General features: G+C 42.5%; 1 protein-coding gene across 1 annotated transcript in view; it reads right to left on the bottom strand.

Moving 5' to 3' along the window:
• Positions 1-20: 20 nt before the first annotated feature.
• Positions 21-22,027, bottom strand: part of sdc3 (syndecan 3) — a 36,297-nt gene continuing 14,290 nt past the window's right edge. Inside the window, exons 2-5 of the mRNA XM_078268443.1 lie at positions 9,474-9,567; positions 5,748-6,595; positions 5,083-5,272; positions 21-2,965 (exon numbers count right to left, since the gene is read on the bottom strand). Of these exons, the coding sequence (XP_078124569.1) occupies positions 2,799-2,965; positions 5,083-5,272; positions 5,748-6,595; positions 9,474-9,567 (1,299 nt within the window). The 3' untranslated portion in view covers positions 21-2,798. The remainder of the gene's footprint in view (positions 2,966-5,082; positions 5,273-5,747; positions 6,596-9,473; positions 9,568-22,027) is intronic.

The raw sequence follows: 22,027 nt of genomic DNA, 5'->3' as shown, positions 1-22,027 counted from the left end.
TGAAGAAAGACAAGAAAGGACAGATTTACCCAACCAGGTTTTTTATTTGGAACAGAGTGGCAGATTAGTGACAGGGAGGTGGCGCGGAGGATATGCCTCCTCTCGCTCACTCAGCCAATGACAGAAACTCAGCCTTAAAAAAATGCAAATGTATAAAAACAGGAATGGGAACAGCAAACATAGAGTAGTGTTGCCTCCGTTGGGCTTCACACACACATGCATACCTACACTCACACACGTACAAATTTACCCTCTCTCACAGACACACACACGTCTTATTTGGCTACGCAGGCTTAGATGGGTACAAACACACATTTACACTTTGACAGTCACTTTAAAAAAGATAATACGTGTTAAGATCATTCCTGCCTGTGAGAAAGTGGCGTGTTGTCTGTCCGTCTGTCCTGCGGCAGAAAGACAGACAGTCAGACAGTGAAAAGACACAGTCAGTGTGTGTGAAAGCCACTGTGAGGGACCAGCTGCCCCTCATTCAGCAGTGAACAGACTAAACACTCGCACACACACACACACACACACACACACACACACACACACACACACACACACGTCGACAGGCTAGTCAGTGTACACAAGAGTCTGCTGTGAAATACCAAGTTGAAGCACTCAAGCATACATACACATACACACAGGTGGCGCGTTAAGATGAGGTGTACACACACACACACACACACACACACACACACACACACACACACACTCTCACACTGGCAAGGGGGCAAGCAACATACACACACAGGAGTGGAAGAGGTGTGTTACCTGTCTGTGGAAGAGCGTGAGAACTGCTGGAGTAGGTAAACACACACTCAACCACAGTACATTCCAACTTTAACTCAACCCTCTTTTCTTTCAAACGCAGAAAAACACAAACAGGCATCCACACACACCCAGACTAGTATAATTTTTGACTCCCATGCAATTTGTTCTACAGTACTGAGTATAATAGAAGCTACTAGCCCAGTCGCACTGGTGTGGTTATTGTTACAATCTCTTAGATAGAAGCACAGCCCTCCTGTCTTCTCACATTCCCCTTCCCAAACCAAACCCCTTTCCCCCATTGTCCCCTCCCCAAACAGAGTCCAACAGCAGGTTAAAGTTGACCCCATAAACACTAATTCAAAGTCTGTTTCTTCTCTGCTTTAATGACAAAAGTTATGATTTTGATTGAATTAGCGCATGTGGGAGCAACTTCCCACGCAGATTCAAACTTCCTGTTTTCCATTACAGCCCATCCCAGAGGCCCCTCCCATCCCCAAACAGAGAGCCAATGGTGGAAGAAAAACAAAGTGAGGCATGCAAAAGGTGCTTTGCGGAGGTGAGGTGGGGTGGGGGGTGGGGGGGCGATATCGGATGACGTGATGACTGGACACGTAGTTGTGCTTTTACACAAACAGACCAAACTCTAAACCAACCGACACCTGATCTATAACTAATCAATAACATATTGAAACCACTTCATCTTGCTCTTATCACAAGTGATGACTATCACAATGACGATGATTATGGGTCTGATCAGCGTTTGAATGATATGACTAACAGTAAACTCTTTGTCTGTGTTGTCTATTTAAATAAACGGCAAGTTATATGTCTGCACTTGTTTGTGTGTGTGTGTGTGTGTGTGTGTGTGTGTGTGTGTGTGTGTGTGTGTGTGACGAGAGCACAGCTCATCTAAAGTGATGACCGATGTGATGAATTAAAACTCTTCATGATCATGCAGATGGTTAGTGATGCCAGAAAGGATACGCTGATATTTACATATAAACTTTTTTTTTAAACTGCTAAATACACATCCTCCTGTTCAAGTGTTATTATTAATATTATTATTATGATATTATTATTTTTATTATTATTCACCATCCAGCCCAAAACATTGATATATTATTGGTTATTATTACTATTTGTAACTAGTCTTTGTACAGCTTAGAGGAGCAGATTGGACATGTGAGCAAACCTCTATGCGACCAGCTATATCCACAGCGGCTCCTCGACGTTGTGAAACACACAGAGGACTGAGCACTGTTTTCTGGTTGGCCGAGCACAGAAAGAGAGGTCAGAGCCACCTTAAAGCAGATACAAGTGAGTGTGCATGTATGTAAGCATTTGTTTATGTGGCTGTATGAATGTGCGTATGTGTCTTTGTGCACCAGAGTAACGGAAGGCACCAAAGAGACCTTTCCTCTCACCTTTGACCCTGGGCTCTGTGTGGCCAACCAGACGCTCTGTGTGTTTACCGGGGGGGTGAGGGGCAGAGTCGAGCCCATCTCTTTCCTTTTCTTTTGTGTCTCGCTCAGCTCGCCTCGCCCCTTCTTTTTAGCCTTTTCATTCGCTCCATAAAAACAGAGGAAGAACTTTTTTTGTGCTGGAAAACACAGGTTAAGAGCTTGTGTTTTGTTTTGTTTTCTTACAAAATAATCATATCATTACATACTGAACAAGAGAATCTGTAGAATATTAATAACAACATTTACTTTAAAAACATCTTGTGTGTATGTGTTATTTTTTCAGAATATATTTGGATTTTTTTTTGTCTTTTTTTTGTCCTCTTTTTTTCGTTTTCATTGAAAAGAAAGTTCCAAGTCTGTAGAGAGAGAGGCGCTCTCAAGTGTTTCGGAGATAAGAGGAGAGAGGGATAAGGAGGGGCGAGCAGATGAGGGGGAGGCGACGAAGAAGAGCAGGAGGAGGAGGAGGAGGACAGGGGCTTAGAGTATCTTTCTCTCTTCTCTGTCTCACTCTCTCTCTCTCTCCCCCTGTGTGAGGTGTGTCTCTCTGGCATTCGAGTGTTATGCGTAAAACTCCTCCTGCTTGTCTGGTTTCTGGTAGGTGACGGTGGCTTGTTTGGGTTCCTCTAGTGTGTAGCTGCCCTCGTCCTTCTTCTTCATCCTGTACACCAGCAACATCACCAGGAAGGCTGCAAACAAGGCACCCACTACTCCTCCCACTATCACCGCTGAAGGAAGACAGAAAAAAAGGGTGGATATCTTAATAACCTTCCAGAACATTACAGATCCTAAACAGAAACATACACAGACAAACACTAAAATACCATTAGAGCCACAGTTACATTCTGCGGCAGACTACATCACTACAAACGCACTGCATCAAACACTGCTAGTCTGAAAGCAGAGCAAAGCTACCACAACATTTCTATCACCTAGCTGCTAAGTGAAGACTGATAAGCCTGAATGTGCCAACATGCGTTCTGTGTTGCCAACAGCATTGTGTTTAATTGTGGCCCTGCAGTGCTACTTATGGGGCTGGTGTAACCAATCTGCAGCAGCTGCATGCATTTTACCAGCTTCTTCTGCAAACATCGCTAATGAACTCTTGCTGCGTGTGATAGATTAATGTGTGGTTATCAAATGGGTGGAAAAAATGTCCTTTGTTAAACTAATTGGTATTGGTACCAAAACGGAGAACATGTTTTGTTTCCAGTCATTGTGTGGGAGGTGTTTACTTAGTTTATTCCATTACTGCCAATATCAGAGTACACAGGCTTGGTTATTTAAAATAACATAACTTTTCACCATGCACTGTAACTGCAAAGTATTCGCCACTCTTGACTTTTCACACTATTTATTGTAAATAAATCTAATAAAAAATTAAATGAGTTACATTTTCTTGGTCAGATCATGCAGTTTTTGGGTTACATCATGCATGAATATATATTTTTACGATCCCTGATTTTACTGTGGTAGAAATTGGACATGAGAAATATTATTTGCCCCCTTTCAAGTGCACCATGTGCAGTTTTTCATAAAAAAGAAATGTTTAACTACTTTTCTTTGATTCCATGATACCACAGCCTCATAACATGGCATAGATTTCCATCCATCCATTATCTGTAACCGCTTATCCTTTACAGGGTCGCGGGGGGCTGGAGCTGATCACAGCTGACATTTGGCACCATGGACAGGTCGCCAGGCAATCACTGGGCTGACACAGAGACAGACAACTATTCACCTTGGTGGGCAATTTAGAATCCGGAGGAAGCTGGAGAAACCACAGAAAAAACAGAAAAAACTATGGGAGAACATGGCAAATCCCACAGAGAAGGGCCCAAGCCGGACAGCTGGTTTAAACCTAGAATCCTCTTGCTGTAAGGCAAGACTGCTAACCCCTGCCTGTTGTATAAATTTAGTTTTGTTAAAATATGGACACACTCTTCACACTTCTTTGAAACATGGGGGGGGGGTTGCCAGTACCATTTGACCCAAAATATTTGACTGGGGCAAATATTAGCTTGATTGAAATTTTATTGTTTTATTTATCAAAACTTAAAACAATAACATAATTTCTATTTCACTTCTATGTACTGACAAACTCTGTCATAACTCTGTCAAACAAAATCTCATAGTCTTCGAAGTCCGTGTGAAAAGTCAAAGATGGTAAATACCTGCATATCTCATGTTCTTTAACATGTCACTCCCACAGATGACAACGTGAACACAGTGTCTATACATGTGCAGCACTATACATGAACATGTGAGTCTGACATGTACAGTTGTGATTTGGTTCTATCATACAGTCTAGTCTAAAGTCTGTTGCCTCCTGCTCTTTACCGATGACCAGGAAATCAGCGAAAACCACCGCCAGCAGTCCACCAATCAGAACAGCTAAGGAGAGACAGAGAGCCAGTCAGGTCAGGCAAGTTGGCTGCTCCCTCACTTTCTACAACAGCTCTTTGGGATGAGGAGAGGGGGCACTTGAAAAGAAATTGGACTTACCCAGAGGGAAAATGATGGGAAAAACAGGGGAGAAAGGAGGGGTTGGATAACCCAAGAAGAGGATTGCTTGTTCTCAACGGGGGTAAGCAGCACATTCACCTATCATGATGAATCTGCACTACGTGAAAGTGAGGTAATGCCAGTTTATCTTAGCAGCTCCCAGAAAGCAGGGAAAGAATACAGGAGGCAACGGGGAAATGTGATCTGTTGGATCTAAGAGGTGGCTACCACGCAGTTTATTTGACAGAAAGGCAGAAAGACAGACACAGAGCTGGAGGACCATTGGACAAAACCATACAAAAACATTATTAACATTAACTTTACTGACAGCTGTTCTTACCTATCAAGACCTCTTTTCTCTCCAGGATGTTCTTCTGTGGCAGCTGGGCAGCAGAGCTTCCTCCATCCACTGTGTTACCAATCAGATCAGGATCCACTGGCATTATACCTCGACCAAGATCATTACGCCGATCATCACGGATTTCGAAATCTCCACTCGGTCCTGCAGCACCCGCCTCATTGTTACCCTCCTGAGACAGAGAGAGAAAAGTGAGACTAACTACCGGAAATTTACATTTGATGTTATCACATTTGTTTTCACAGAGCTGCTACACTGAAACCAAGCCAACACAAACAGAGAACTTTCCATGGCACATGTCCGCCTTTGAAACAATGAGACTCTGTATGTTCTGTATGGTGAAAAGTTGCATTTTTTTCCAACGCACACACACAGTTCGTAAAATGTGGCAGCTTAATCACAATGTGGAAAACCAGACACATCTAAATGCATCATGCAGGACAGCTGCAAATAAACAGAAGCACACCAATCAGAGAAATGACTCTGGTCTGTAAATAATTGAGCTGCCAGTGTTAAAGAAGCAGAGAGAACAAAGATTGGGTATAAAACCTGAACATTTAATTGGTACCGACCGAAATGAGCGCATTAGTACAAAGTATCGAAAAAAAGCTTGTATGTGAATCCTTGGTCATTTTGGTCAGTCTCACCTGTGTAGATGTGGATGTGGGCTGCTCTGGGCGGCTCGTTCTCTCTGTTGGCACCGCCGGAGTAGCTGTCGTCGTGGGAACTCTGGGCCTGAAGGGGACCCTGGTTTTGACAGTGGTGGCGGCGGTGGTGGTGGGTGCAGCTGTCGTGGGCTCAGGGGAAGTCTCTGTTGTGGTGGATGTGTCTTCCTCTGTGGTGGTTTCCATGTCGAAGCCTGGGAAAAACGCTGAGGGTTCAGGTGACAGGTAGACATCCTCTTCCTCTTCTGTGGTGCTCAGGTCATCCCAACCGGCAGAGTGCGCTGTACTTTCTGCAGGGCTGGTTGCCGGATTGGTGGTCACCACGGGGATGGCAGCAGGGGATCGTGGGGCGGCGGTGGTCTGGGAGGTGGCCTTGATCCGCTCAAGCTCTCTCTCTCTTTCAAGCTCACGCGCTCTCTGCCTCTCTCTCTCTTTCTCTCGCTCTCTCTCACGTTCCCTGTCTCTCTCGCGCTCTCTCTCCTTTTCCCTCTCTCTCTCCATCTCTCGGACCCGCTCCCTCTCTCTTTCCCTCTCTCTTTCCCTTTCCAACTGTTTCTCCCTCTCCAACTGTTTCTCCCTCTCTTGCTCCTTCTCTCTTTCCCTCTCTAACTCTTTCTCCTTCTCAAGCTCTCTCTCCCAGAACACACCACTTTCTCCATCGGCCTCGGTGGGCAGCGGGGTGGCAGTGGGGTCCTCCGGGTTGGAGCTCGGCTCAACTGCAGGTGAGGCGGAGGGGGCGGGGCCAGTGGCCTGGGTGGTGGAGAGGAGGAGGGGCTCTTCTGTGGTGAAGGACACACCCGCAGATGTCGGACTCATACTGATCTCAGGAACTGGAGAGGAGAAGAGAGGATTTTGAATTAGAAAATTACAAGCAGAAGAGTAAAAAAAAATCAACAAAAAGTAGGCTACAAATCTCCCTCAGTCACACATCCTGTTCATCAATTAACCCTCCCACACAAACAGCAGATCAGAAACTGAGACTATGGCTGTTTGAAATCAATCCCTTGGACACTCGTTCACTACTCCCTATATAACAAACACTAAATAATTCACTCTCTACTGAGCTGTAAATTGAGATTTCAGACATAAGTCACCTTCACTTTGCATCGTCACTAACAGGTTTAGTGTTGCATGACTGTATTTTTCTACAGTTTTTTCTACAGTATAAAATGAATTGCACTGTGGGACTGTTAACAGAATGTAGTGTACATGCCACGGATAGTAGTACTTATTTCGTTTTATAATGGGGATATTTGAGCACAATATTATGCATACATGTCACACTGTGGGTGTTTTTGCATCAGACAGGAAATTTGAGAGCAGAGAGATGGGGACACAAGGTCCCTGGCTGGATTCAAACCAGGGATGTTGCTGTTAAATAATGCCAGATAGACCACTAGCCTTCCATGATGCCCCTAAGCCAGCTTTATCTTCACCCTGTTTTGGACATGATGATGTAAGCCTGGTCAAGGGCTGTGTGGTAGTAAAGGGGCAGTTAAGCACTTTAGTATCGCAATTCCATAAGGTTGGGGGACTCACGATGTACTAGTTCTAAGAAGAAGAAAAAGAAAGGTCAAAATCTGTAAAGCAAAGGCCAATATATCCTGCCTTTTAGTCACTTATATGAGTCAAGCTCCAAAAAAGTCTGGAAACTACATTTCCCATAATGCAACCAATACTGCCTTTTTCCATAAGAGCCTCCTTGCCTGGTAAATTAACCTCGTGAGACCGTCCTGATCTGGCGAGCTCCAGTTTTCCACTCGCAGATCAGTCTGGCATCTTGAGACAGAGAAAATATGGAGCCGTTCGCCAAATGACCAACCAATCAGTGTTGGTTTTGAGGTGGGTTTAAGTGTGACGCAACGAGAAGTGACTGTTCAGTCTAAACAACATGGCGGCTTCCACGGATGAGATAACGTAGCTATCGCGCAAGTTTTATCCGAATTAGAAAGTATTCCTTCATTGAAAGAAGAGCAAAAACAAAACGGTACTGGAGGCTTTTCTCGGGGGAAAAGAGGTTTTTGCTCTTCTCCCGACTGGTTCCAGCAAGAGTTTGATATATCGTTGATCTGATTGGTTGATTTAGCCCGTCTATCACCAACATAGGTGGTGATAGACAGACGGTTTATCCAAACAGCTAACCAGTATTTTCGCCCCTTCCCAAAAGTTCTCCAACGGAAAGTTCCCAGATGGATATGCCGAGCAAATGCGAAGCAATCCATCTGGCGGAGTCAGGTTACTGGTAAACACCCACATCTTTTGAACTCCACGCCCCTTGAAGTCCTTATTGCCATTGTTATAAGATTATTAGGGTTATTTTTTTGACTTGACAAAGCTCCTACAGATCAACAAAATACATTATAAAAGCTCCATGAGCAGTAAGCTGACCTTTATGTGTAAAATCAGTGCAGTGCTCCTTTAAGAGAAGAAGACTGTCCATCCCCTCTCAGTGATCACTCATCTTAAATGTCAATACAGCCAATCACACAGCACAGCTCTGTTTGTTTGTCAGGATCATAAAGGAGTGATTTTATTGACAACTTAGCGCAGCAATCACAGCCGCAATCAAATCATTATTTTCTGTTCGTTTAGCTGTCTGACAACACAAACAAAGAAAAATAAGTAAATGAGAACAACTGCAGTAAATTGTAAAGTTTGGCTGTATTGAATGTAGAGCAGAACGGAGGTTAAACCAACTGAGACCAGATTGTCTGTCCCTCTCCTAAGCAGATGTTGGCTGTCTGAAGAAGAGAAGAGAAGAGAAGAGACGATGGTGCTGACGGATCCTTTTTCTTCTTAAATCTCATAATGGTATTATACCATCTTTCATTTTGTTATAGCAGTGAAGCTCCCTGGGTTGAAAGAGAAACTAATTTAATTTATAGGCACAAAGACATGAAGGCTGACAGAGGAGCTGGAGAGGATATCGAAATATGGACTCGAACAATGCAGCTTCTGTTAAACTTATCAGACGCCTCAAAATGCCACATTCTGACGCAGCAGCAACACAAAATGGACATCCGTCTGTTGTAAATGAGCTTTTCCTTTGGAATCAGATGGCTCTGTACCATGGTTTGAGATAAAGCAATTTGCCGGGCTGCTGTTTCAACCACAGGGGGTGCCTCTGCTGCACTCTCCTACTCTGAATTGTAATTTATTTTGAGTGCGCTCGCCACTATAGTGCAGTGCCTGAACCAAGGGCAGCCCTCAATGAGTCCTGCTTAATAAATAGAGCCATGCTCAAGCTTAAACAGCCAGATCAGAAAATCTGACTGAATTACACCAACGTGATTTACATAAAGTAGGTAATTCCTACACACGCAAACAGCCAGCTCACTCAAAGGCAGACATATGCTTGGAGACAGGTGCACACAACTGCCTAATCTGTGTTTACTGTAATCTGATTAGAGCAAATAAGATGTGGGGGAATCAAGCCCGGGTTGCTGTTTGTTTGCAAGGGTGTGTCTGTGTTTAAAGGTGCGATAAATCTGTATCAAAACTCTCTGTCAAGCCAAATGGCATGATTGTACTGTTTGATTGTGTGTGCGCGGCCTCCCTGCATGCGAGTCTAGTAACCAGAGCGACCATAACTCAAGGACACCGAGTGGGTGGGGGGGTGGTGTCTTCAGGGTCAGCAGATTGAAACCCAGCAGCTGTCGAGTTTGAAAAAACCAGGGCATGAGTGCGTAACCCCGCACACACACTTACAGCCAGATCCAGATCCCGAGTAAAGGTCCTCATCGTCGTAGAACTCGTCTCTCGTCGAGCCTTCGTCATCGATAGACGGTGACCACGTCTGTCCCTGTGAGAGACACAGTGATGATAGAGATTAGAGTTATTCATTATGGATGACTGAGCTGTTTGTCATTTTCATTTGAATAGAGAAACCACTTTGGCAGATTACATGCACACACAGACATGCACAGGAGGTGCAGGGAGCATTATTATGGTGGACAGGGTAACATCTGTCTGTCTGTGGCTCCATGGAGAAGCATAGTTAATGAGTGATCTAAAGCTGGGATTTTGGCAGAGGAACATCAAAGCCTTTAAGGAGAGAGGGGTGTCATTCAGTCTCTGCTTTGTGTCAGTTACAAATGATGCTCAGCCTGTAAAGTAGCAGAGTACAGAGAAGCAGTTAGCACTAAGGCTGCTACTCACAATTTTCTTTTTGATTTGATCAATTGTTAGACAATAGAATTTTTGAAAATAATGGAAAATGCCCAGTCAAAAGGTGACTTCTTCTAATGTCTTATTCGGTCCAATCAACAGTATAAACCCCATATATTCAGTTTCCAATTATATAAAACAGAGAAAAGCAGCAAATCCTCACATTTGAGAAGCTTGAACAAGATAATGTTTGGCTTATTTCCTTGATACATTGTTAGTCAATCAGCTAATGAATCAACTAATTGCACTAAATTGTTATTATCTAAATTGTTATTATCTTTAAACAGTGAACAAGACTATCAGTCCACAGTCATGCTAGCGGCTCTGTGAGGCTGTACACAGCAGTGCTTTGAGCTTAATGCTAACTGTAGCATGCTAACATGCTCATTACAACAACAAATTGCTTATTTTGTCTGGTCAATAGACCAAAACAGTTTACTAAGATAAAAGAAAGAAAAGCAGTAAATAGTCATGTTTGAGAAGCTGTCAAAATGATTTAAATAATCCATGATCAACATTGTTGTTGGTAAATCGTTTCAGTACTATTTTGAACTCCTTGTGTGGACATTGAGTTTGTACATTTGAGTTTTACAGCTGCACGCTCTGTGACTGTAACTGCCTGTCATGGATCATTTCACAGCATCCTCCCTGCTCATCACTGTACCTTAATCTAGGCCTATTTCATGTACGTCTGTGAGGGGAAAGCGCAACCTATGGCAGGGTCAGGTAAGAAAGATTAGTTGTGGATCGTTCTGGGGTTTGAACCTCTGAAGTGAGTGACCTCACCCTCCGGTCACTTTGAGGCTGATCCCTCATCTCTTTTCATTCATCTCTTTCATCTCTCTCTCTCTCTTTCGACCTCAATCCCACAGCCCTGTGATGCTTAAACACACACTTTAGCACTCACCCATCACACAGGGTCAACTAACACTGCTTTCAAATGCATGCACTTAAGAGACACCGCCCATCTAAAGATACATTTTAAACTACAGTACATACAACCCAAAGTTTCAAGACACGTTTCAAGGAGAACTGCAAGTATTTGCAGGCAAATATATTTCATGTAGAGACTTATTTTAATATATATTGTCACTCTATTGATTTCTACCAATATAGTAAATGTTTTTTACTCAAGTAGCCTACTGTACATATAATACAATACATACATGGACAGACAAAAGACATAAGTACATACAATAAAGTGTGCGACACAAGTGCATACAAAGTGAGTGTCCACTCTCAGCATACACGGGCCAAAGAAAATACAATGTGATCTGACAGAAGGATTAAAATCTTCACTTTGCTGTGAATTTCATGTTTTGGGACTTTACCAAAGGCTTTTTAAGGCTTTTGTAATGTTTGATATAGCCTAGTCAAAACAGTAGATAGATAGGAAGTTACAGTAGAAGACTGACACATGCAAGATTAGCTTTGTTCAATTTTGATGAACTTTATTTATATCTTTCCCCTTTTATTTTACTTCATAATTCTACTCCAGTACATTTTTATTTAGTACACCACTCAGAGGCCATTCTGCATAATGATTACTTCTATTGTAATACTTCATCACTACGAGCGACCCCTTTTTACATATAAATAAGTAGTCTGCTGCTAATATGAAAATATGGATTAGATTGATTATTCTCTACTTTAATTTATACTTATTCTACAACATTTTGTGTGTAGATTTAGGTCAGCACACAGTAAGTAGTTGAGATGCCAAAAACAAAGGGCTCAGTTTTGCTCCAGGTCCAACTGCTAAAAATGTGACCAAAACAAACTTATCTCCTCAGCAATCTTAAGCTCATCCTGAGGCCCTGTAGAGCTGTGTTTTTGCTAGCCTGTGTGATGCTAATTGCGCACACACACACACGCACACACGCACGCACGCACACAAACACAAACACACACACACACACACACACACACACACACACACGCACGCAAACACGCAGAAGCTCCTCCCCGGCTCCAGACTGAGGAAACCTGATGCCTTTAAAAGCCAATAAAAGCATAATGGAATTTAGAAACCCGAGTATCTCAGTCCATCACATCTCAGCATGAGGTGAAGTTGAAACGCTATATGTACCTCCTGAAAATGTAATTGAATTGAAGTTGTTTGGAGGAACGACATACCAAGGATATGGGCTTCACAAAGCAGAAGGATGAGAGTGTATGCACGTCACGCTTCGAGCGTAAATGTGTGTGTGAAGGCCCTTGTGATCTCGAACCCAGAAACTGTCGAAAAGTACTGAAAGACATTTAAGTGCAGGCATGGTGCAAGTGTGTGTGTGTGTGTGTGTGTGTGTGTGTGTGTGTGTGTGTGTGTGTGTGTGTGTGTGTGTGTGTGTGTTGTATTCCAAGGATCAGTTTTACAATGAAGGCCGTTGCTATGGGCAACCTTTGCCTTTCACAGAAATTCCCATCTCCCAGTGAGAAGCTACTAGACACACACACACACACACACACACACACTCTAACGCACGTATAAGAGCTCTGGCTTCATAAGCAAAGGTGTTATGTAACGTCAAATAAACAACCCTGAAAACCAACAACCAAACATTCTGCTCCTCTAGCTCCCCCCCCCCCTCCTCTATCTGTCCCTCCCTCTCTGTCTCCCTTCGTCTCCCCCCTCTGGATCCACAAACTCTGTGCCAGTATATCCCCGTCCTCGCCTCATTTTCCTTTCATCTTAAACTCACATTTCTTATCTTGAGGCTAGCTTCCTGAGTTCAGCATAACCCCAAAAAACACACACATACCTAAATAAACACACACCCCACCCCCAAGGCGGCACTAGAGCCCACTCCAAGGGCCCCTTTTACAAGTCCCCTATACACACAGCAACCTCCACATACTGTAGCTGCACAGGCTAGTCTGCTGTTTGCCCATTTTGTGTGTGTTCAAATGTTCATCATCTATATTTATCCTAACCTTTAACAGTAATTTGTAATCACCCTCTGTGGCCCTACATGTTTAATTTATGAGGCGATATTATAAGTGTGAATTCACGGTATAGCGGGCAGTAGTGCGTCATTGTATGTAATTACAGTGTGTGTGTGTCTGAATGGGTGTAATCACAGGTTTTGTTTGTGGTGCTTGTGTACATGCACACACAAATGCCCCTCAGACCTATCTGAGTGTGTGTGTGTGTGTGTGTGTGTGTGTGTGTGTGTGTGTGTGTGTGTGTGTGTGTTTTATGTGATTTTGGGGGCGTTGAATAGGGCTAGCTCTGCATTTTGCCTCCGTTTCAGGAGCTATAAACAGCTGTACTTTCTGCCTGCGCCACATAGCTAACTAACCTCAACGAGACACAACGAGCTTTCCTCCACCGCACGCATAACCCGGGGCCAAAATCGTCTGTATGTTGCCCTCAATTTCCCTCCACCACTGCATTTTGTTCCCATTCGTTATAAAAGGAAACTGTAAGATGACAGCCATATTCCACTGGATTTGAGGATTGAATGCAATCCTGTTTTTTGGCAACGTATGAAGCACGGCCATTGTAAGACATGCGGTGCCAGTTGGAGTAATTTTTTAAACAATCTGGGAACCATTGGAATATTAAATTATGTATATTTGTTCAAAAGGAGATGGGAAAAACATAACATTGAAGGACAAAAAAAAAAAAGCAGCAGGTAATGGCATGTTCTAACAAAGGGAACACAGGTGCGTCCTCTGAGGGGTGTTGCAACATTTGCAGTGATTCAGGTAGGAACCTGATCTAACGCTGACATCAGGCTTTGCTCTATACATTTGATCATGCACGCTAGAGCTGCTCTGTCAGTGTGTGTATGTGTGTCAGCTCGTTTTACAGCTAGGCTGGATTTTATAGGAGAGCTGACAATGATGGGGTTTTACAGATATTAACAGGAGCTAAATTGTTCCAGATTTAAATTTAGGATCAGAATGAAGAAATGCAAGATTATAAGTGTGGGTGATATTAAAGTGGCAACACTGCAGCAACCTGACGACACACACACACACACACACACACACACACACACACACACACACACTGGTAGATGCATGTGACCCAAAAGGGATATTTTTTGGGTTGATTTTCTGACTGGTCGGGTTCAGTTTAGATATCTCCTTCAGGGCTAGCTGGGCAGATAGAGAGCTTCATTGTGATTGACTTCAAATACATTCCTCAGAAACCCGAGAGGCTGCTGCCGCACAATCCCTGGCACACACGCACGCACGCGCACACACACACACACACACACACACACACACACACACACACACACATATAACACAAGCATTTTAAGTTCCTGATACAGTAGACACAATGCAGCTCTGCTTTGGAGAAATAATCATTAGTTGTTCTTTTTAATATGTGAGATTTTATCGGAGCGAATGTTCTCGACTGCTGCAGCACCTCTGAGCTCTCAAAACTGTGAAGAATCATTTGAATACTCCCTCTGCCTTCTGGCAGCATCTGTGAGTCCCACTCCTCTAGTGGGCCCTCCATTTACTGCATCCACAGTGTTGAAAGAGAAGAGGGAACAGAAATACAATGACAGACATTGAGGTTACGTCTACACTGTTCACTTAGGAAGGGAATAAATCAACTTCAAGTGAAGTGGCATTACAGATATTATGGAAAAAAGGTAACTTACCCTCTAACCTCAGCATGCCACAGTGCATACAGGTTGTATATGTCTATGAGCAGTTTCACCAAAGAGAGAGATTACATTCTACTTTCTCTCAGATTATTTCATTTGAAGGACACAGTAAAGTATACAAGACATATTCCAAGTTCTAATCTTGTGTCTGTTATCTTTCATCTCTCTTTAAAATATTAAGTATTTTTATTTCAAAATAAATCTTGAACTCAGGAACATATACATATATTTATCTCATCAAATATGATTTGGGGAAACAGGAAACTAGCTAACCTAGCCCGTTGCATAAAATCTCACTTGATCATAAACTTGTGGGTTGAACCCACTTTTGATCCAATAAAATCTGAAGGATTTGATTTAAATTTCCTGCATGGTTATAACCGGCCAACATATTCTGTTCCACTAGGAAATACGTCACATTACTGAAGATAATGCTCTAACTTCCGTTTCGCTGTCTTTAATAATTGTTAGGGATCAAGAAAGTTAATTTCACAAGAAGAAATAGCAAGATTAAAGAGAAGTCATAAATAATGGATATAAACTAGAATGTGGAAGAAAAATATTTTTGCTTCTTTCCTAATCCGTTAAGCATCTTGCAACTCCTCTGATTTACCTTGTGACCCACTGGAGGGGTCATGCTGACAACCTCTGGACCAGTAGAATGTCAAATACCGGAGCTTCAGGGCAGTTCAGACAGGCATTGAAGATGTTTTGTCGTCATACGTTCAATAGACAAGCCATCATTTTCATTAATGATGTGTATTTCAGGCTCTGTCTGTGTCGAGCTACTCCACAGCGCTGTGGAGATAGGTCTGGCAATGCAAGACTAGTGTCGAGCTTGCTCATATTTGTTCCATCACATGCGCAAAGCCACATCCCCGAACTAAATGCGTATCATTGTTGCAATGAATGGCTTAAACTTCGCTGTGGGTGTCCTGACTGAACTAAAGTGCTGGATGTCAAACGTGTACTTGAACACATCATGACAGTTCTGGATTTAAAAAAAACAATAATCATCTGGTGGAAATTTGAGACTCAGATCAGCTCTAAAGTGAGGTAAAGTGATCTTTATGTACCACATTTCTAAACCTCCCTGCAGTTTAATTCACTGGAGGTGGAGTGCCCACGCTTCACAAAGCAGCTGCTGATCCACGGCCGTCTCTGTGTCTGCTCCTCTCCAGAGCAGACCTACATTGATTAGAGGTGGAAACCTTGAGCCATGCTGCTCGCTGACAGAAGTGGGCTGTTGATAACTCTTTATCTGGAAACGGTCAGACTGCTTGGCACATGCGCTTTGACTACTCGCACACTTACAGGAAAAACAACAGCCTGTTTACGGTTGGCTTGTTCCACAACCATTTTTCTTTCCGGACTGGATCCCCAGACCTTTTAGTAGTGACCTTTAATCTACCTCCATCTTTTGCTTTTTTGCCTGGTCTCACTCTCCGCCCTGCTCTTCGTCTCCTACCAGCTGGGCAGGTTGGACGGCAGCCAGCCTGAATGCTTACAGACTTACAGGCAGACAAGGAGATGTGAGAGAGCAATAGAGGGCAGGCAGTGTGTGTGTGTGTGTGTGTGTGTGTGTGTGTGTGTGTGTGTGTGTGTGTGTGAGTAGGTTACCAGGGGATGGCCTGGTTAAGACACCTGCCACCTTCAGCAGAGATTAGCACAAAAAGCCTCTGCACAGTCACACTGCTCACATGACACCTTATAGCGCGCACACACACACACACACACACACACGGAGACGGTCGGATGTCGAGACAGTATCTTGTAGCAGTGATGTCAGGTTAACATTAAAACAGTTAACACCTGCACACTACAGCCAAGGGGGTCAAAGAAAACCTATCTGAGTCTACCTAGGTGACTTCAAATAATATATATATTTTTTTTTAATATTTATTCATGGACAGATAATGAGCCAATAGGCCCCAGGGCACATGCACATGCACATTTAGGGACCCCTTCTCACCTGAACACCCCTGCATATTGTCTGTGTTTCTGTGGTATTTTGCCGGTTAAAGTTCTGTTGTTGGTTTTAACAATTTTGTTCATGCTTGAGATGAAGAGAGGCTGTGTCAATCCTCTACAAACTTCCCTGCCACAGCAGATCCACACTAGCCCAATTTCCATTCAAATGTAGCGCACATTTTAACAGAATTCCCACAAAATCAGCAAAAGAAAATTTAAATAAATGTTTCCTATCCACTATTGTTATGTGAATATTAAGAGTTCGTTTCTCAAGATAAACAGCTGGTGGCACTAATTAAAAGAGCTCCAGTCAAACGGGGTCAAACAATGTAAAAAAGGTGATGCAGGTTATATCTCTTACACCACAACTATTCTGCTTTTAAATATATTCGAAGTGCTTTACTCATTTTAAAGTAGGCTTACTCTAGCCCATGTACGCACTGTGCTGAGCTGTATTGGGAAAAATGAATATAACAAAAGTATAATGGTTAAAGAAATGTGATCTATACATCCCTCACCAATTAAAAATATGCTTAACTCACTATAGCCGTTTGCGGGTGCGGTAAACATTTCCATGGTAAGAGCGAGCTCCACCAATCAGAGACATCGCTGTTACCCATAGAATTGTGGGTAGTGTAGTACTTCTTCATGACATCACGAATAAAACATGTTTGTCTTAAAACAAGGTTAATATCATACAGACTTGTGGCTTCTACAGCAGCAGAAACCTTTGTTTCACAATTTGTAGCTCGTAGTCATTGGATGGTTTAGAATTATGGTTAATAATCCAAATCCTTAAGGAGAAAATGAATGGGTTGAATTCCAAAATGTCCTCCCAGCTCACTGTTAAGGCTTGAAAACTAAACTATGAACAGGCATTGTGCCTTTAAATAAGAAGAATGCATGATTTCTTTACACAATAAATTATATAATAATAATAATCATCCCCCTGTGGGTCAAAAACATTCAGCATCCATCAGAATGACTTTCTAACTCTAATACATAAATGTACTGTCATAGTTTTAATGTCTGTGATGAATGTCTCCTCACGTGAAATAAGTATTTTCAGCCCCCTACCCCAGGCCTCGTTTTTTTAGCAGTAAACCCACTCAAAGAGCTCCAGATTTTTAAGTTACATTATCATTTATCGTGAAGAAATTCTTTGCAGTAACAGCTGCAGCTGGGGGTCATAAGCAGGCCCCACTTTGTGTTTGCAAGAAGGAACCCGTTTTACACTGCTGCAAGATGGGAAGTGGTTTTGGGTGTCTTGGATTAAATAAGACTACCTGGGGATTAATACAAAACGTGTTAGATGTCAGTGTTCAGATCTATTAGGGTTTGATATTTATTGCTTTATTTATTTATTGTCTTAAAATATGTAATCATCTAAAACTGTTATTCAACAAAAAAAATATCCTTGTGGACATGCTGCTGTAAGTAGCGCTGAGTGGGAAGGTAGAAACATTGATTTAGTCCCCTGCCAAACACATTTCTGATCTTTTCCGGCATGTTTGTCCCAGTTTTTCACACGAGTGCTTCCTGTGACCAATGAATCTGAACCACTGAGCAAACCTGTAAACATGCTCATGTACACAGCCAGGAAATGAGCGAAACACTTTTTATCAATCCGCTATTTTTAGTCTGTTCTGCCGATCAAATTCCTGATAGTGCTACCGTGGCTGAACCAAATTGCAGCCACGTTGGCCGTATTCATTCCCCTTCCTAAACCTGTGGGAGGGTGGCATTACATTGGCTCTAGTTTGTTATTCCAGCTCGCTCAGACCCTAAAGCTGCCTCAGTGCAGCATCAAACCACAGCTGAGAAGCATCCAAGCACTAATATTATCTTTTTCTTATATTATCTTTCTCCACTGAGTTATAGGGACAAATATGATCTAAGTGATGAATGCCCTTATGAAAAGGCAAAACGCATTTGCTAAATATGGTATATGGAGTGAATGGCTTGGTCAGAGAGCTGCAGGGACAGAACAGGTGCACAGTGGAGGAAAAAAATCATCCATCTGGAAAAAGCAATTTAAGTCAATTTTCATGCAGAAGACTTTCTATATTTATCTCATATATGTGTTATACATCCAAATCCATTCTTGACAACGTTCAGTGTTCCTTCAACAGAGCGTAGCATTACTTTAAATCCATCCAAAGCTTTTGCATTTGCTTCATTGTTAGCTCAACGAGTAATCCTCATTAAGTGGAAGGCTGCCTGTCCTACCTTTTTTATAAAATTGATTATGGAGTTCATTATGCGTCTTAAACTTGAGAAACCAAGGTTCACATTAAATAGAACAGAATCTGTTTCATCCTTCATTGAGTATGTGGATAATCTGTCCTTTCTAGCAACTTGATTGCTAATGTCTTTCACAAGCAGACATTTTGACCTCTTGCCAAATATATATTAATTTTTCTGTTCTGTTTTTCTGTAAAAAAACTCTCTATATAGTAGTTCTTATCGGAACTGGTGGAGTCTGCCATTCCCGCATGGGATTCAAATTGCCGATCTACGCATTAGCGATTCACAGGAAACAATGTATGCATGTAAACCAGTGTTATGTTATCTCATTGGTATCAGCCTCACTTTCCTACAGCCATATCAAAGCTGTATTAGGTTACAGCTAATGCATCTGGAAAACACTTCCTACTGTTGCTGCCTCACATTAAACGTGGCAAAACAGGGTGGCTTTATTGTGAAGGAGCCACAGGAAACAGTGTATTCCAAGGTGAAGGCAGATTGTGACTGTTCATCATAAAAGCGTAATTTAGGGGATATTTTTGTCACCATAAAATCAGATTGCAGTTGTAACAATTATTGACGGACTTCTTTATTGAAACAACCTGAGTTTGTTTGGCTGCACTGTAAACAGATAAACAGCTGTTGTAGTTGTAGGTCTGACAAAGTAGCTGCTCAAAGAGTGTTTGCTGTAGTATTAAACTGCACTTTCCGTTACGTTGCCACAGTAACTACAGGTAATGCCAAATTAACCGCAACTGAAATCTTAAGAAAGACAACTATAAATCAGATAAATTAATGAATGTCCATTGCATGCAGAGTGTGTTTAACCTGTAATGTCTCAGTATTAGGGTTGAGCTGACATGAGACCAACTTCGTTTGCAGTGGCGCTAATGGCATTTTTGTAACAATTCTGATCTATCAACGGTGCGCAGATGGATATTGCAACTGCAAATGAAGGTGGAGATTAGGGATGTCACTTTTTCCAAAATCAAGTTCAAACACAGTTGTAATTGTGTACTGCCTCTGGACAGAACACACAATTACAAACGCATTCATTTCTGAAATAATGTCACGATTGATAAGAAGACAGACATCCTTTTATTTGTAATAATAGATATTAGGGCTAACAATCAATTAAATTTTTTTATCTAATTAATTACATACTCTGTGATTAATTAATCGAAATTAATCGCATACATAATCAACGATACTTTTTAAGAAAGTAAAAAAAGAAAAGAAAAAAGAAGGGTACTAAACAACAGTCGGTGACATTAAAGAACGGCTTGTTTATTGCTAAGGCCATATGGTCAAAATTAAATGATTTAATAATAATGTATAACAATAACTTATTTCACTAGTAAATTGCTGTTGAACGACAAAAACAACCACCAGATGGGAAAAGGACATTTACAATAACTTAAAATGCACCACGAGGCTGTAGTTTACCAGTTTTCATTCTGTGTTGTTTCTCCGTCGGCAGCTGCAGATTGTTACATCCCGGTGTTGAATCCTCTACAGTAAAACACAGTCAAACTTTACACCGTTTAGCGTTAGCTGTCAGCATTGTAACCGTGTTTAATCCAGCTACTAGCTAGCGGTAGGCTAACGTTAGCTGCTGTTGAGTATAGTGTTAACTAGCGTCACGTGCAGCGGTGTTTGTGTTGCCTGTATCGTCTTCAGAGCATCAGAGAGAAGCGCAGACATATCAGTGGCACCAGATTTCGGTAGCCATGGTTGGCAGGAAGAAGATTTTTACAAGTAAATGTTCCAATCAATGATCCAGGCAGAACATTCTCGTCTCCCTCCTTCATTTTACAGTCCAATGGTGGCTAGAACGGCTCCGGGTCAAACGTCAATATGGAATGGATTAATCTGCGTTATTATTTTATATTTTGACAGCCCTAATAGATCTATCTCCTGCAGCGGGTTTTGTGCCATATGATTTGACCATCTTTGACATCACCCAACCTTACTCAGTATCACTGACAAAACAAGCAGCTGACTCTGAAACTTGCCGCAGACTCAATAGAGGTCACATCACACATCAGCTGGCCTGAAACCATGTAATGGACTGTAGCTCTGAGACCGACGCACACACACACACAGAAGATTTACTCTCTCTGTATTTCTGAATCTCTTGGCCAAGTATAGGGGAGCAGAATGATGGGGGAGGAGGGCTGATACAGAGACAGAATGTCAGGAGATGTATATCTGTATGTAGGACCCAGCTGTTACACTAATCTGACAATCCAACAGGATTAAAGACCACATCTCAAGGCTAGCTCACACACAGACACATACGCAAACACGCAGACACACACATAAGGCCTCTATGCGTGGAATCCTCCTCCATTATATATGACCTTATGAAACATGCATCTCCGAGTGTGTGTATGTCACTGTTCTGCTGCCAGAAATGCCTTGAGATTCTGACACAACTGCTGGTCCCACACTCCACAATACGCCGCCGTGTATTTGTGTGCTTATGAGGGTGGGTGTGTTGTCCATGGTGTGCATGCAATGCCAGTGTGTGTGTGTATTGATGTTTGGTTTGAAAAAATGTTACAGTGAGCAGTGAATGCTACTTGTTGGCTGGTGAGTCAATGACTGTGTTTTTGTGGCTGCTTCTATGAAGTGATGGTGAGAGAGAGGAAAAGGAGTGACTGAATGCCGATTTGTGTGTGTGTGTGTGTGTGTGTGTGTGTGTGTGTGTGTGTGTGTGTGTGTGTGTGTGTGTGTGTGTGTGTGATTACAGCCTGGCTCAATGGGCCTATTTCTGCAGGGCCAGTGGGAGGGCGTGGTGCCTGTGGCTGGAACTTTTCTCGTGTTTCTAAGGAACTTTTCAAAGGGGGCTCAGAAATGTGGCTGCGTGTGAGAGAGAGCGCCCTGTGGACCATGATGCCTTTGTGTAGCAGGGAGCAAGAGAGAGAGGGGCATTTAGAGTACACTCAGAAACGGTAATCAATGGTCTGTTCTCAGCCCCAAATCGAAAACCTTAACACACACACACGCACATAAGAAAATCCACACACAGACATTGATGAGAATCACATTTCTACCCATATACAGTGATGTGAATCACAAGGCAGCATCATATAATTACAGCTTGTGTAATCAGGCTAATGACAGGCATGCGACTTTACAGACCCCAAGGAAGAAGTAGCAAGGAAAAGGAGAGAAATCGATGCATAAAAGCCGGAGTTTTAGAGAGGAAAAAGTGGCAAATGGGGAATACTTGAGTGGAAA

Source organism: Sander vitreus, chromosome 14 (assembly GCF_031162955.1).
Source record: "Sander vitreus isolate 19-12246 chromosome 14, sanVit1, whole genome shotgun sequence".
Classification (NCBI taxonomy): Eukaryota; Metazoa; Chordata; class Actinopteri; order Perciformes; family Percidae; genus Sander; species Sander vitreus.
Note: the sequence above shows the minus strand (reverse complement) of the source record. Positions and strands in the feature narration are given on the sequence as shown.